This window comes from Salvelinus namaycush, chromosome 7, assembly GCF_016432855.1.
Source record: "Salvelinus namaycush isolate Seneca chromosome 7, SaNama_1.0, whole genome shotgun sequence".
NCBI lineage: Eukaryota > Metazoa > Chordata > Actinopteri > Salmoniformes > Salmonidae > Salvelinus > Salvelinus namaycush.
The window spans coordinates 11,588,204-11,601,773 of record NC_052313.1 but is presented as its reverse complement, the minus strand read 5'-3'; the positions used below and the strand labels follow the sequence as shown (position 1 = coordinate 11,601,773).

At 48.1% G+C, this 13,570-nt stretch overlaps 1 protein-coding gene across 1 annotated transcript in view; it reads left to right on the top strand.

The window, feature by feature from the left end:
• LOC120050329 (activated CDC42 kinase 1-like) overlaps positions 1 to 9,807 on the top strand; it is an 18,066-nt gene extending 8,259 nt beyond the window's left edge. The window contains exons 8-17 of the mRNA XM_038996910.1: positions 71 to 197; positions 481 to 627; positions 941 to 1,035; positions 1,241 to 1,435; positions 1,662 to 1,753; positions 2,037 to 2,266; positions 2,337 to 2,560; positions 6,227 to 6,941; positions 7,202 to 7,297; positions 7,934 to 9,807. Of these exons, the coding sequence (XP_038852838.1) occupies positions 71 to 197; positions 481 to 627; positions 941 to 1,035; positions 1,241 to 1,435; positions 1,662 to 1,753; positions 2,037 to 2,266; positions 2,337 to 2,560; positions 6,227 to 6,941; positions 7,202 to 7,297; positions 7,934 to 8,059 (2,047 nt within the window). The 3' untranslated portion in view covers positions 8,060 to 9,807. The remainder of the gene's footprint in view (positions 1 to 70; positions 198 to 480; positions 628 to 940; positions 1,036 to 1,240; positions 1,436 to 1,661; positions 1,754 to 2,036; positions 2,267 to 2,336; positions 2,561 to 6,226; positions 6,942 to 7,201; positions 7,298 to 7,933) is intronic.
• The last annotated feature ends 3,763 nt before the right edge of the window (positions 9,808 to 13,570 follow it).

The following is a 13,570-nucleotide window of genomic DNA, read 5'->3' as shown; positions in this document are numbered from 1 at the left end:
CTCTCTCTCTCTCTCTCTCTCTCTCTCTCTCTCTCTCTCTCTCTCTCTCTCTCTCTCTCTCTCTCTCTAGGTGCGCTCCAGAGTCATTGAGGAGCAGAAGTTTCTCTCATGCTTCAGACACCTGGATGTTTGGAGTCACTCTGTGGGAGATGTTTACACACGGACAGGAGCCATGGCTAGGACTCAATGGCAGCCAGGTACGAACACACAGACACACCCTCACACAGACACACTCACACAGACACACACAGACACACACTCACAAGCAATATGTGTTTGACGGTAGTGCTTGAAAGGTTTGTGTGTGTCTCTGTGTGTGTGTTTCTGTGTGTGTGTGTCTGTGTGTGTGTGTGTCTCTGTGTGTGTGTTTCTCTGTGTGTGTGTTTCTGTGTGTGTGTGTGTATGTGTGTGTGTGTCTGTGTGTGTGTTTCTGTGTGTGTGTTTCTGTGTGTGTGTCTGTGTGTGTGTGTCTGTGTGCAGATTCTCCATAAGGTGGATGTGGAGGGGGAGAGGCTGGTGAAGCCAGAAGACTGTCCCCAGGATGTTTACAACATGATGCTGCAGACCTGGAGCCCTCAGCCTGATGACAGACCAACATTCACCGCCGTCAGAGACTTTCTATTGGAGGTAGACACACATTCATGGTTCACCAAGTGTCCAGCAGAGGGCACTGTAGCTACGTGAGTGATTGCAAGACCGAAGCTAATAATGATTGTGTGTGTGTGCGTGTGGTGTGTGTGCGTGCGTGCGTGCGTGTGGTGTGTGGTGTGTGTGCGTGCGTGTGGTGTGTGTGCATGCGTGCGTGCGTGTGGTGTGTGTGCGTGTGGTGTGTGTGCATGCGTGCGTGCGTGTGTGTGTGTGTGTGTGTGTGTGTGTGTGTGTGTGTGTGTGTGTGTGTGTGTGTGTGTGTGTGTGTGTGTGTGTGTGTGTGTGTATATAGACCATGCCTACAGACATGAAAGCGCTGCAGGACTTTGAGGAACCGGACAAACTCCAGATCATCATTAATGACATCATCACCATCATCGAGGGCAGGTCAGTGGGTGGGTGTGTGTGTGTGTGTGGGTGGGTGGGTGGGTGGATGTGTGTGTGTGTGGGTGTGGGGTGGGTGTGTGTGTGGGTGGGTGGGTGGGGGAGGGAAGAATGATTCCTGTTTCTGAAAGTCAGATAGCTATGTAGAACAGACATGCTTCTCTGTAATGTGGAAGAGGGAATCATATCAGTGTCTCTGTGTCTCCAGAGCAGAACTCTATTGGTGGAGAGGTCAGAACAGAAGGACGTTGCGCGTGGGACAGTTTCCTCGCCACGTGGTCACGTCGGTCAGCGGCCTGTCGGCCCAAGACATCAGCAGACCCCTCACACACTCCTTCATTCACACTGGACACGGAGACACTGACCCACACAGGAGCTGGGGGCACGCTGACCGCATAGACAGGTACACACACACACACATTCCTGGCTGTTACCTGCAAGTACAGTGCCTGACCACTGGAGTGCAGCAGAGCCCTGTCAGTAGTGCTCTTGTTCTTTAGATGTCAGGCCCAATGGAACCAATTGGAAAAGAACCCAAAAAGCAAAATGCATGTCATGTAAGTTTTATAAAGACAATTTGAAGTACTGTGTTTACGCTGCACTACATCCCTGGCCTCTACCCCCCTCAGCTTGTACTTGGGAAACCCCATGGACCCCCCTGATGTTATGGGTATGGATCCTTCCACTGCCCGGCCCACCAAACTACCCAACCGCACCAGGAGTGAGTAGGCTACACACACACATTTATTCTCTCCTTACAGTGTCTTCCTACCTCATTCCTAAACTCTCCGTCTTTCTCTTTCTGTCCATCAGAGCAGCCTCCCCCTCGTCCTCCCCAGCCTGCTGTCTTGATCCAGAGTAAGTCTGTCTCCCACGCCGAGTGTTTATGTTCCTGTCTATGTTGAGCTGACTATGACTCTCTGATGATAATGATGACGTTGTGTGTGTGTGTGTGTGTGTGTGTGCGTGTGTGTGTGCGTGCGTGCGTGTGTGTGTGTGTGTAGAGCCGTTCTATGACTCTGTGTTAGATGATGATGATGAATATGAAGGTGCTTCGTCGGGGCTGAAAAAACTGGGTGTGGCTATGGGCCTTAAACTCCGCCCGTGGGAGGGGCCAGGTGTAAGGTCAGCCAAAAGCGAGGTGTCGCTCATCGACTTCACCGATGACAGCTTTAGCTCGGCCACGCCCTCCCCTCTAACTGAGACATGCCTACCTGACCAGGACACACTCAAGGTACGTACACACACACACACACACACACTCTGTGGGCAAAATAACAGTCTTCTCTTCTTTCTCTCTCCAGGACCTTCCTTCCATCCTAGACTGGCCCCTCCCTCTTCCTGCCTATGATGAGGTTGCCACTGAGGCTGAGGGCCAATTGGCAGACATGGAGGTTCGATCTATCACTGGGTTGGCTGAGGGGATTTTGGCTCCGCCCAGCACTGATGCAGAGTGGAGGGGCTTAACACAGTCAGCTGATCTGTTCCAGGAGCTGCAGAGAGAGGTACGGCACACACACACACACACACCACAAATTTCTCATTTGAGTTTGGAGTTTTAACGTACAGTTGAAGTCGGAAGTTTACATACACCTTAGACAAATCCATTTAAACTCAGTTTTTCACAATTCTTGACATTTAATCCTCGTAAAGATTCCCTGTCTTAGGTCAGTTAGGCTCACCACTTTATTTTAAGAATGTGAAATGTTAGAATAATAGTAGAGAGAATGATTTATTTCAGCTTTTATTTCTTTCATCGCATTCCCAGTGGGTCAGAAGTTTACATACACTCAATTAGTATTTGGTAGCATTGCCTTTAAATTGTTTAACTTGGGTCAAACGTTTCGGGTAGCCTTCCACAAGCTTCCCACAATAAGTTGGGTGAATTTTGGCCCATTCCTCCTGACAGAGCTGGTGTTACTGAGTCAGGTTTGTAGGCCTCCTTGCTCGCACACGCTTTTTCAGTTCTGCCCACAAATTTTCTATAGGATTGAGGTCAGGGCTTTGTGATGGCCACTCCAATACCTTGACTTTGTTGTCCTTAAGCCATTTTGCCTCAATTTATGCTTGGGGTCATTGCTCATTTGGAAGACCCATTTGCGACCAAGCTTTAGCTTTAACTCCAAGCTTTTGTGAGTGTATCAATCAATGCTAGAACAGTTAGCCCCAAATTAGCATGGTCACGAAAGTCAGAAACGCAATAAAATGAATCGCTTACCTTTGATAATCTTCAGATGTTTGCACTCACGAGACTCCCAGTTACACAATAAATGTTATTTTTGTTCGATAAATATTACTTTTATAACAAAAAAACACCATTTGGGTTGCGCGTTATGTTCAGAAAACCAAAGCCTCGTTCCGTTCGACGAAAATTCCAAAAAGTATCCGTAATGTTCGTAGAAACATGTCAAATGTTTTTTATAATCAATCCTCAGGTTGTTTTTAATAAACATAATCGATAATATTTCAACCGGACCGTAACCTATTCAATAAAAGAGAGAAAGAAAATGGAGAGCTACCCCTCTCGCGCGCAGGAACTAATCAAAGGACACCTGACTACTTTTGAAAAATCTCGCTCATTTTTCAAACTAAAAGCCTGAAACTATGTCTAAAGCCTGGTCACAGCCTGAGGAAGCCATTGGAAAAGGAATCTGGTTGATACCCCTTTAAATGGAAGAAGGACGGGCAAGGAAACACAGATTAAAAACATTTTAAAAACACTTCCGAGTTAGATTTCCTCAGGTGTTCACCTGCAGAATCAGTTTTGTTATACTCACAGACAATATTTTAACAGTTTTGGAAACTTTTGAGTGTTTTCTATCCTAATCTGTAAATTATATGCATATTCTACGATATGGACCTGAGAAATAGTCTGTTTACCTTGGGAACGTTATTTTAAAAATAATAATAATAATCTGACCCCTAGCGTCAAGAGGTTAACTTGCTGACTGATGTCTTGAGATGTTGCTTCAATATATCCACATCATTTTCCTGCCTCATGATGCCATCTATTTTGTGAAGTGCACCAGTCCCTCCTGCAGCAATGCACCCCCACAACATGATGCTTCCACCTCCGTGCTTCACGGTTGGGATAGTGTTCTTCGGCTTGCAAGACTCCCCCTTTTTCCTCCAAACATAACAATGGTCATTATGGCCAAACAGTTCTATTTTTGTTTCATAAGACCAGAGGGCATTTCTCCAAAAAGTAGCTTTGTCCGCATGTGCAGTTGCAAACCGCACATGCTCCCAAGGATGAACCAGACTTGTGGAGGTCTACAATTTTTTTTCTGAGGTCTTGGTTGATTTCTTTTGTTTTCCCATGATGTCAAGCAAAGAGGCACTGAGTTTGAAGGTAGGCCTTGAAATACATCCACAGGTGCACCTCCAATTGACTGAAATTATGTCAATTAGCCTATCAGAAGCTTCTAAAGCCATGACATCATTTTCCGGAATTTTACAAGCTGTTTAAAAGCACAGTCAACTTAGTGTATGTAAACTTCTGACCCACTGGAATTGTGATACAGTGAATTATAAGTGAAATAATCTGCCTGTAAACAATTGTTGGAAAGATTACTTGTGTCATGCACAAAGTAGATGTCCTAACCGCCTTGTCAAAACTATAGTTTGTTAAAACTTCTTATGGCTGCAATCCCGTTAACGGGATGATATGACAACAGCCAGTGAAAGTGCAGGGTGCCAAATTCAAACAACAGAAATCTCATGATTAAAATTCCTCAAACATACATGTATCTTATATCATTTTAAAGGTAATCTTGTTGTTAATCCCACCAAAGTGTCCGATTTCAAATAGGCTTTTCAGCGAAAGCACCACAAACGATTATGTTAGGTCACCGCAAAATCACAGACAAACACAGTCATTTTTCCAGCCAAAGACAGGAGTCACAAAAATCAGAAATAGAGATAAAATGAATCACTAACCTTTGATGATCTCCATCAGATGACACTCATAGGACTTCATGTTACACAATACATATATGTTTTGTTCGATAAAGTTAATATTTATATCCAAAAACCTCAGTTTACATTGGCGCCATGTTCAGAAATGCCTCCAAAATATCCAGAGAAATTGCAGAGAGCCACGTCAAATAACATAAATACTCATCATAAACTTTGATGAAAGATACATGTTTTACATAGAATTAAAGATACACTTGTTCTTAATGCAACCGCTGTGTCAGATTTCAAAAAGCTTTACGGCAAAAGCACAATATTCAATAATCTGAGAACAGCGTTCAGCCACAAAAGCAAGCCATACAGTTACCCGCCAAATTGTGCAGTCAACAAAACTCATAAAAAGCATTATAAATCTTCACTTACTTCGCTGATCTTCGTCGGAATGCACTCCCAGGACTCCCACTTCCACAAGAAATTTTTGTTTTGTTCGGTAATGTCCATCATTTATGTCCAAATAGCTATTTTTGTTAGCGTAAACAAATCCAACGTCAACTAAAAGCAGATCCGCGCGTTCACTAAAAGCAGACGAAATGTCAAAAAGTTCCGTAACAGTCAGTAGAAACATGTCAAACAATGTATTGAATCAATCTTTAGAATGTTTTTAACATAAATCTTGAATAACGTTCCAACCGGAGAATTACATTGACTTCAGATGTGCGATGGAACAGAGCTCCCTCTCATGTGAACGCGCATGGTCAGAGCATAGTCAGGTCATGATAGACCTGACTAATTCCTGTCTCCTTCAGCCCCACTTCACAGTAGAGGCATCAGACAAGGTTCTACAGACTGTTGACATCTAGTGGAAGCCGTAGGAAGTGCAAACTCATCCATATCTCACTGTGTATTCAATAGTGTCTTGGTTGAAAATCGACCAACCTCAGAATTCCCACTTCCTGTTTGGATTTTTTCTCAGGTTTTTGCCTTCCATATGAGTTCTGTTATACTCACAGACATCATTCAAACAGTTTTAGAAACTTCAGAGTGTTTTCTATCCAATACGAATAATACTATGCATATATTAACAACTGGGACTGAGGAGCAGGCAGTTTACTATGGGCACCTCTGGGCACCTTTCATCCAAGCTACTCAATACTGCCCCTGCAGCCATAAGAAGTTAACAAGAGATTTGTGGAGTGGTTGAAAAACGAGTTTTAATGAGATCAACATAAGTGTATGTAAACTTCCGACTTCAACTGTAGATTTTTTCTCTTCCTGCTGACCTGCAGGTGATGGTGAAACTGCGTGTTCCCATGACAGCCGGCCGTTCCCTCCCCTCCTCCCCCCTCCCCCTCTCCCTGGCCCCCCCGGCCCCTCACAGACAGATCTACCTTCCTCCCCCCTCCTCCTCTTCTTCCTATGAGGACAGACCCATGCTACCTCCACGCTCCCCCATCCCACCCCTCCGCTCCTCCAAACACATTTCCCTAGGTGAGAGGGATGACACGCCCCCTCAGATCCCTCCCAGAGACCACGCCTTTTCTCAACCCTCCTCACGCTCCGCCTCCCCCCTTCCTTTAGTTCCTCCCCTCTCTGTCTCCCCTCTCTCCTCCTCCCCCCTTTGTCTCCCCCCCCCTCCCCTCTCCGTCTCCCCTCGTCAGAGGACAGGGCTGTATGGTGTTGTTGGTCCTCTCGGCTCTCTAGTCTCCTCCTCCCCCTCTTCCTCTCCTCCCTCCTCCCTCTATTCCTCCAGGCTCACTGCTGCCCCTCCTCCCAGCGCTTCATTGGATCCCCTTATTGACAGCTCTCAGAGTTCTGAACGCCCCGCCTACCTGGAGAGATATGGAGCTGCCAAAATGGCCACTGTCCGACCCATGATGAAACAGCAACCAGGCGGGGGTGGGGCAAGGCCTAACACCTCTTTCAACAACAACAACCACAGGACTCAACATTTAACTACAGCTCCCAGCAGGCAACGGGAGAACAGCCTCATTCAGGTTAGAGATGTTCAGAACAAGCAGTGTAGAATGTGGCTGCATTCAAGTGCTCTTTGTGTTTACCTGCTTATCTTGTCAGAAATACATTTAAATGCTTTTTGAAGTCGCAAGACTTCGGAACCTAATGAGATCCTAAAACTGTGTGTGTGTGTGTGTGTGTGTGTGTGTGTGTGTGTGTGTGTGTGTGTGTGTGTGTGTGTGTGTGTGTGTGTGTGTGTGTGTGTGTGTGTGTGTGTGTGTGTGTGTGTGTGTGTGTGTAGGTGCAGGGGGCAGTGCATGGTGTGACAGCAGAGGAGTGTGAAGTGGCTCTGGAGACTCACAGCTGGAACATCCCTCAGGCAATATGCCAACTAAAGGTACACACATACAGACACACACACACACTCTCTCTCTAAGATCTCTCTCTTAGATCTATCTCTAACATCTCTCTCTCTCTCTAAGATCTCTCTCTAACATCTCTCTCTCTCTCTCTCTAAGATCTCTCTCTCTAACATCTCTCTCTCTGTCTCTCTCTTTTTAAGATCTCTCTCTCTCTAATATCTCTCTCTTTTTAAGATCTCTCTCTCTAACATCTCTCTTTCTAACACCTCTCTTTTTTTAAGATCTCTCTAACATCTCTCTTTTTTTAAGATCTCTCTCTCTAACATATCTCTCTCTGTCTCTCTCTTTTTAAGATCTCTCTAACATCTCTCTCTTTTTAAGATCTCTCTCTCTAACATCTCTCTCTCTGTCTCTCTCTTTTTAAGATCTCTCTCTCTCTCTCTAACATCTCTCTCTCTAACATATCTCTCTCTTTTTAAGTACTCTCTCTAACATCTCTCTCTCTAACATCTCTCTCTCTAACATCTCTCTCTCTAACATCTCTCTTTTTAAGTACTCTCTCTAACATCTCTCTCTCTAACATCTCTCTCTCTAACATCTCTCTCTCTAACATCTCTCTCTCTAACATCTCTCTTTTTAAGTACTCTAACATCTCTCTCTCTCTGTTATAGGTAGAACAGTTGTTTCGCCTGGGTCTGCGTTCTAGATCAGAGTGCCAGGTGGTTCTAGAGCGTTGCCAGTGGAACCTAGAACAGGCAAGCATCCTGCTTCTGGACTCTTATGGGAAAGTAGGCTGAGACAGACTCCAGAACTACTGACCTTTAACCCCACAGACCTAAACCTACAGACAGGAAACCACAGGCATTCCCCTATAATTACAGACATTTAACCCTACAGACCTAAACCTACAGACGGGAAACTACCGACATTACCCTATAATTACAGACCTTTAACCACAGACCTAAACCTACAAACTGGAAACTACAGACATTTCCCTGTAATTACAGACATTTAACCCTACAGACATAAACCTACAGACAGGAAGCTACAGACATTTTCCTATAATTGCAGACCTTTAACCACAGACCTAAACCTACAGACCGGAAACTACAGTCATCTCCCTATAATTACAGACCTTTAACCACAGACCTAAACCTACAGACCGGAAACTACAGTCATCTCCCTATAATTACAGACCTTTAACCACAGACCTAAACCTACAGACAGGCAACTACAGTCATCTCCCTATAATTACAGACCTTTAACCACAGACCTAAACCTACAGACAGGCAACTACAGTCATCTCCCTATAATTACAGACCTTTAACCACAGACCTAAACCTACAGACAGGCAACTACAGTCATCTCCCTATAATTACAGACATTTAACCCAACAGACCTAAACCTACAGACCGGAAACTACAGTCATCTCCCTATAATTACAGACCTTTAACCACAGACCTAAACCTACAGACAGGCAACTACAGCCATCTCCCTATAATTACAGACCTTTAACCACAGACCTAAACCTACAGACAGGCAACTACAGTCATCTCCCTATAATTACAGACATTTAACCCTACAGACCTAAACCTACAGACCGGAAACTACAGTCATCTCCCTATAATTACAGACCTTTAACCACAGACCTAAACCTACAGACAGGCAACTACAGTCATCTCCCTATAATTACAGACCTTTAACCACAGACCTAAACCTACAGACAGGCAACTACAGTCATCTCCCTATAATTACAGACCTTTAACCACAGACCTAAACCTACAGACAGGCAACTACAATCATCTCCCTATAATTACAGACCTTTAACCACAGACCTAAACCTACAGACCTAAACCTACAGACCAGCCCAGCTGTGTACTAGAGAACTCTGACAATCAGGTGAAGCTAGTAACGTTAGCTGACTGAGGGCGTGCCATAGAAATATACTTCATAGAACAGACATGGCTGAGTCCTACGAAGGGAAACACTGGACAAGCACACGACTGCATGCTCAGTAGTTAAGTTATTATATAGTTATATTATTTAGTTATTAATCATATATATATATATCATTGTTAGTATTACACAGTCGCTCACAGGGTCAAATATGAAGTCTGAATATTTATTGTTTGGATGTCTAGGGATTATTTATGTTGCTGTAATGACTTCATGCGTGTGTGTGTGTGTGTGTGTGTGTGTGTGTGTGTGTGTGTGTAAATACCTGCTGTAAATGCTGCCGATTGTACTGGTGATGATCTGCTGTGATCAGGGATATAAACCACATTCTGCTGTACCGGTAGCACTTTACATGACTTCAACACTGAGTCCACATGTATTGTCCTGCACGGATGTAACGTGTCATTGTAAAGTAGGATGATGTTGTATTGTAGATAATGTACTATTGTAATGTTAATATTACATGTGTGTGTGTGTGTGTGTGTGTGTGTGTGTGTGTGCGTGCATGGGTGTGAGAGTGTGTGTGTGCGTGTGCGTGCGTGCGTGCTGGCTCTTGCTGGTAGTGCTATAAACTTATGGTAGTAATATTGGCTGGAGGACAACAGATCTGTAATACAACACGTCTGATATTTTGTAATAAACTGATTTTTGGATCAACTCTGGATTATATTTTGGTTTCCTGCAGGACAACACACAGAATAACAAACAATCAACAAGACAATAGAGAAAGGGGGATGATGAGAGAGAGAGAACAAAGAAAAGGGTAAGAGAGAGAAAGAGAAGAGAAACAGTATGAGTTCGAGAGAGATTGAAGGAAAGAGAAAAAGGAGAAAGTGACTCATCCTTGAACTGGACAGAAATCGATGGGATCAAGTGGAGGGGAAAATGTCTTCCCTGAGGAAGGGAAGGAGAGAGGAGAGAGGGGGGAAGGAGAGAGGTTAGAGAAGAGAGGAAGAGGAGATGTCAAGGAGGAGGGAAGAAGGGGGAGAGGTTAGAGAAGAGAGGGGGGAAGGGGAGAGGTTAGAGAAGAGAGGGGGGAAGGGGAGAGGTTAGAGAAGAGAGGGGGGAAGGAGAGAGGTTAGAGAAGAGAGGGGGGAAGGAGAGAGGTTAGAGAAGAGAGGGGGGAAGGGGAGAGGTTAGAGAAGAGAGGGGGGAAGGAGAGAGGTTAGAGAAGAGAGGGGGGAAGGAGAGAGGTTAGAGAAGAGAGGGGGGAAGGGGAGAGGTTAGAGAAGAGAGGGGGGAAGAGGAGAGGTTAGAGAAGAGAGGGGGGAGGGAGAGAGGTTAGAGAAGAGAGGGGGGAAGGAGAGAGGTTAGAGAAGAGAGGGGGGAAGGAGAGAGGTTAGAGAAGAGAGGGGGGAAGGAGAGAGGAGAGAGGGGGGAAGCAGAGAGGTTAGAGAAGAGAGGGGGGAAGGAGAGAGGTTAGAGAAGAGGGGGGAAGGAGAAAGGTTAGAGAAGAGAGGAAGAGGAGATGTCAGGGAGGAGGGAAGAAGGGGGAGAGGGAGGAAGAGGAGGACTAGAAGTGAGGAGTGGAGGAGGGAAAAAGGGGGAGAGGGAGGAAGGCTTAATGGGGCTGGGTTTACCTCTACAGTTCTTGAAACCATCACAAACACCACCCGCATACAGACACCACACACACACACCACCCACACACACACCAAATGAGCGATGAGTAGCAGGTAAGATAGAAATGGTGAAGTAGTAATCGTTCTTAGTATATCTACTGCTGTACGTATCATTCTTAATATATATACTGCTGTACATATCATTCTTAGTATATCTACTGTACATATCATTCTTAGTATATCTACTGTACAGCTGTACTGTCACGATCGTTATGAGACGAATGAGTGGACCAAGGCGCAGCGTGGAAAAAATACATCTTCTTTTAATGAAGAAAAACAAACACTTATTAAACGAACAAAAACAAACGTGAAGCTAAAACGAACTAAGTGCACACATGCAACATAGAACATAGACAATTACCCACAATCACCTAAAGCCTATGGCTGCCTTAAATATGGCTCCCAATCAGAGACAACAATAAACAGCTGTCTCTGATTGAGAACCAAACCAGGCAACCATAGACTTTCCTAAACCTCTCTACTGAACACAACCCCATACACTATACAAAACCCCCTAAACAATACACACACCCTAAACTAGACAAAACACACAAACATCCCATGTCACACCCTGACCTAACTAAACTAATAAAGAAAATCAATATAACAGAGGCCAGGGTGTGACAGTACCCCCCCCAAAGGTGCGGACTCCGGCCGCAAAACCTGACACAGAAGGGGAGGGTCCGGGTGGGCCTTCCTATGGCGGCGGCTCGGGTGCGGGACGTGGACCCCCCTCCACCATAGTCACTGGCGGCTCTGGCGGATCCTGGCTGGCTGGCGACTCCGGCTGCTCACGGCTGGCTGGCGACTCCGGCTGCTCACGGCTGGCTGGCGACTCCGGCTGCTCACGGCTGGCTGGCGCCTCCGGCTGCTCACGGCTGACTGGCGGCTCCGGCGGATCCTGGCTGACTGGCGGCTCTGGCGGATCCTGGCTGGCTGGCGACTCCGGCTGCTCACGGCTGGCTGGCGCCTCCGGCTGCTCACGGCTGGCTGGCGCCTCCGGCTGCTCACGGCTGGCTGGCGCCTCCGGCTGCTCACGGCTGACTGGCGGCTCCGGCGGATCCTGGCTGACTGGCGGCTCCGGCGGATCCTGGCTGACTGGCGGCTCCGGCGGATCCTGGCTGGCTAGCGACTCCGGCTGCTCACGGCTGGCTGGCGCCTCCGGCTGCTCACGGCTGGCTGGCGCCTCCGGCTGCTCACGGCTGACTGGCGGCTCCGGCGGATCCTGGCTGACTGGCGGCTCCGGCGGATCCTGGCTGACTGGCGGCTCTGGCGGATCCTGGCTGACTGGCGGATCCTGGCTGACTGGCGGCTCTGGCGGATCCTGGCTGACTGGCGGCTCCTGGCTGACTGGCGGCTCCTGGCTGACTGGCGGCTCCTGGCTGACTGGCGGCTCCTGGCTGACTGGCGGCTCTGGCGGATCCTGGCTGACTGGCGGCTCTGGCGGATCCTGGCTGACTGGCGGCTCTGGCGGATCCTGACTGACGAACGGCTCTGACGGCTCGGGACAGACGGGCGGCTCTGACGGCGCTGGGCAGACGGATGGCTCTGACGGCGCTGGGCAGACGGATGGCTCAGATGGCGCTGGGCAGACGGATGGCTCAGATGGCGCTGGGCAGACGGATGGCTCAAATGGCGCTGGGCAGACGAGCAGTGCAGGCGGCGTTGGGCAGACGGCCGACTCTGACCTGCTGAGGCGCACAGTAGGCCTGGTGCGTGGTGCCGGAACTGGTGGTACCGGACTGGAGACACGCACCTCAAGGCTAGTGCGGGGAGAAGGAACAGGACATACTGGACCCTGGAGACGCACATTAGGCCTAGTGCGTGGTGCCGGAACTGGTGGTACCGGGCTGGGGACACGCCTCTCAGGGCTAGTGCGGGGAGAAGGAACAGGGCATACTGGACCCTGGAGACTTACATTAGGCCTAGTGCGTGGTGCCGGAACTGGTGGTACCGGGCTGGGGACACGCATCTCAGGGCTAGTGCGGGGAGCAGCAACAGGACGCACAGGACTCTGGAGGCGCACAGGAGGCTTGGTGCGTGGTACCGGAACTGGAGGTACTGGGCTGGAGACACGCTGCACAGGGCTAGTGCGTGGAGGACCATGCAGGCGTACTGGCTCCCTTGAGCACTGAGCCTGCCCAACCTTACCTGGTTGTATGCTCCCCGTAGCCCGACCAGTGCGGGGAGGTGGAATAACCCGCACTGGGCTATGTAGGCGAACCGGGGACACCATGCGTAAGGCTGGTGCCATGTATGCCGGCCCGAGGAGACGCTCTGGAGACCAGACGCGTTGAGCCGGCTTCATGGCACCTGGCTCAATGCCCAATCTAGCCCTGCCAGTGCGGGGAGGTGGAATAACCTGCACCGGGCTATGCACACGTACAGGAGACACCATGCGCTCTACCGCATAACACGGTGTCTGCCCGTACTCTCGCACTCCACGGTAAGCATAGGGAGTTGGCGCAGGTCTCCTACCTGACTTCGCCACACTCCCTTGTAGCCCCCCCCCAAGAAATGTTTGGGTTTTACTCACGGGCTTCCAGCCTTGCTTCCGTGCTGCCTCCTCATATCGCCTCCTCTCGGCTTTAGCTGCCTCCAGCTCTTCACGAGGGAGGCGATATTCTCCCGGTTGTGCCCAAGGTCCCTTACCATCCAGTATCTCCTCCCAAGTCCAAGAATCCTGTGTATATAGCTCCTGCTGCTGCTTTACACGCTGCTTGGTCCCGT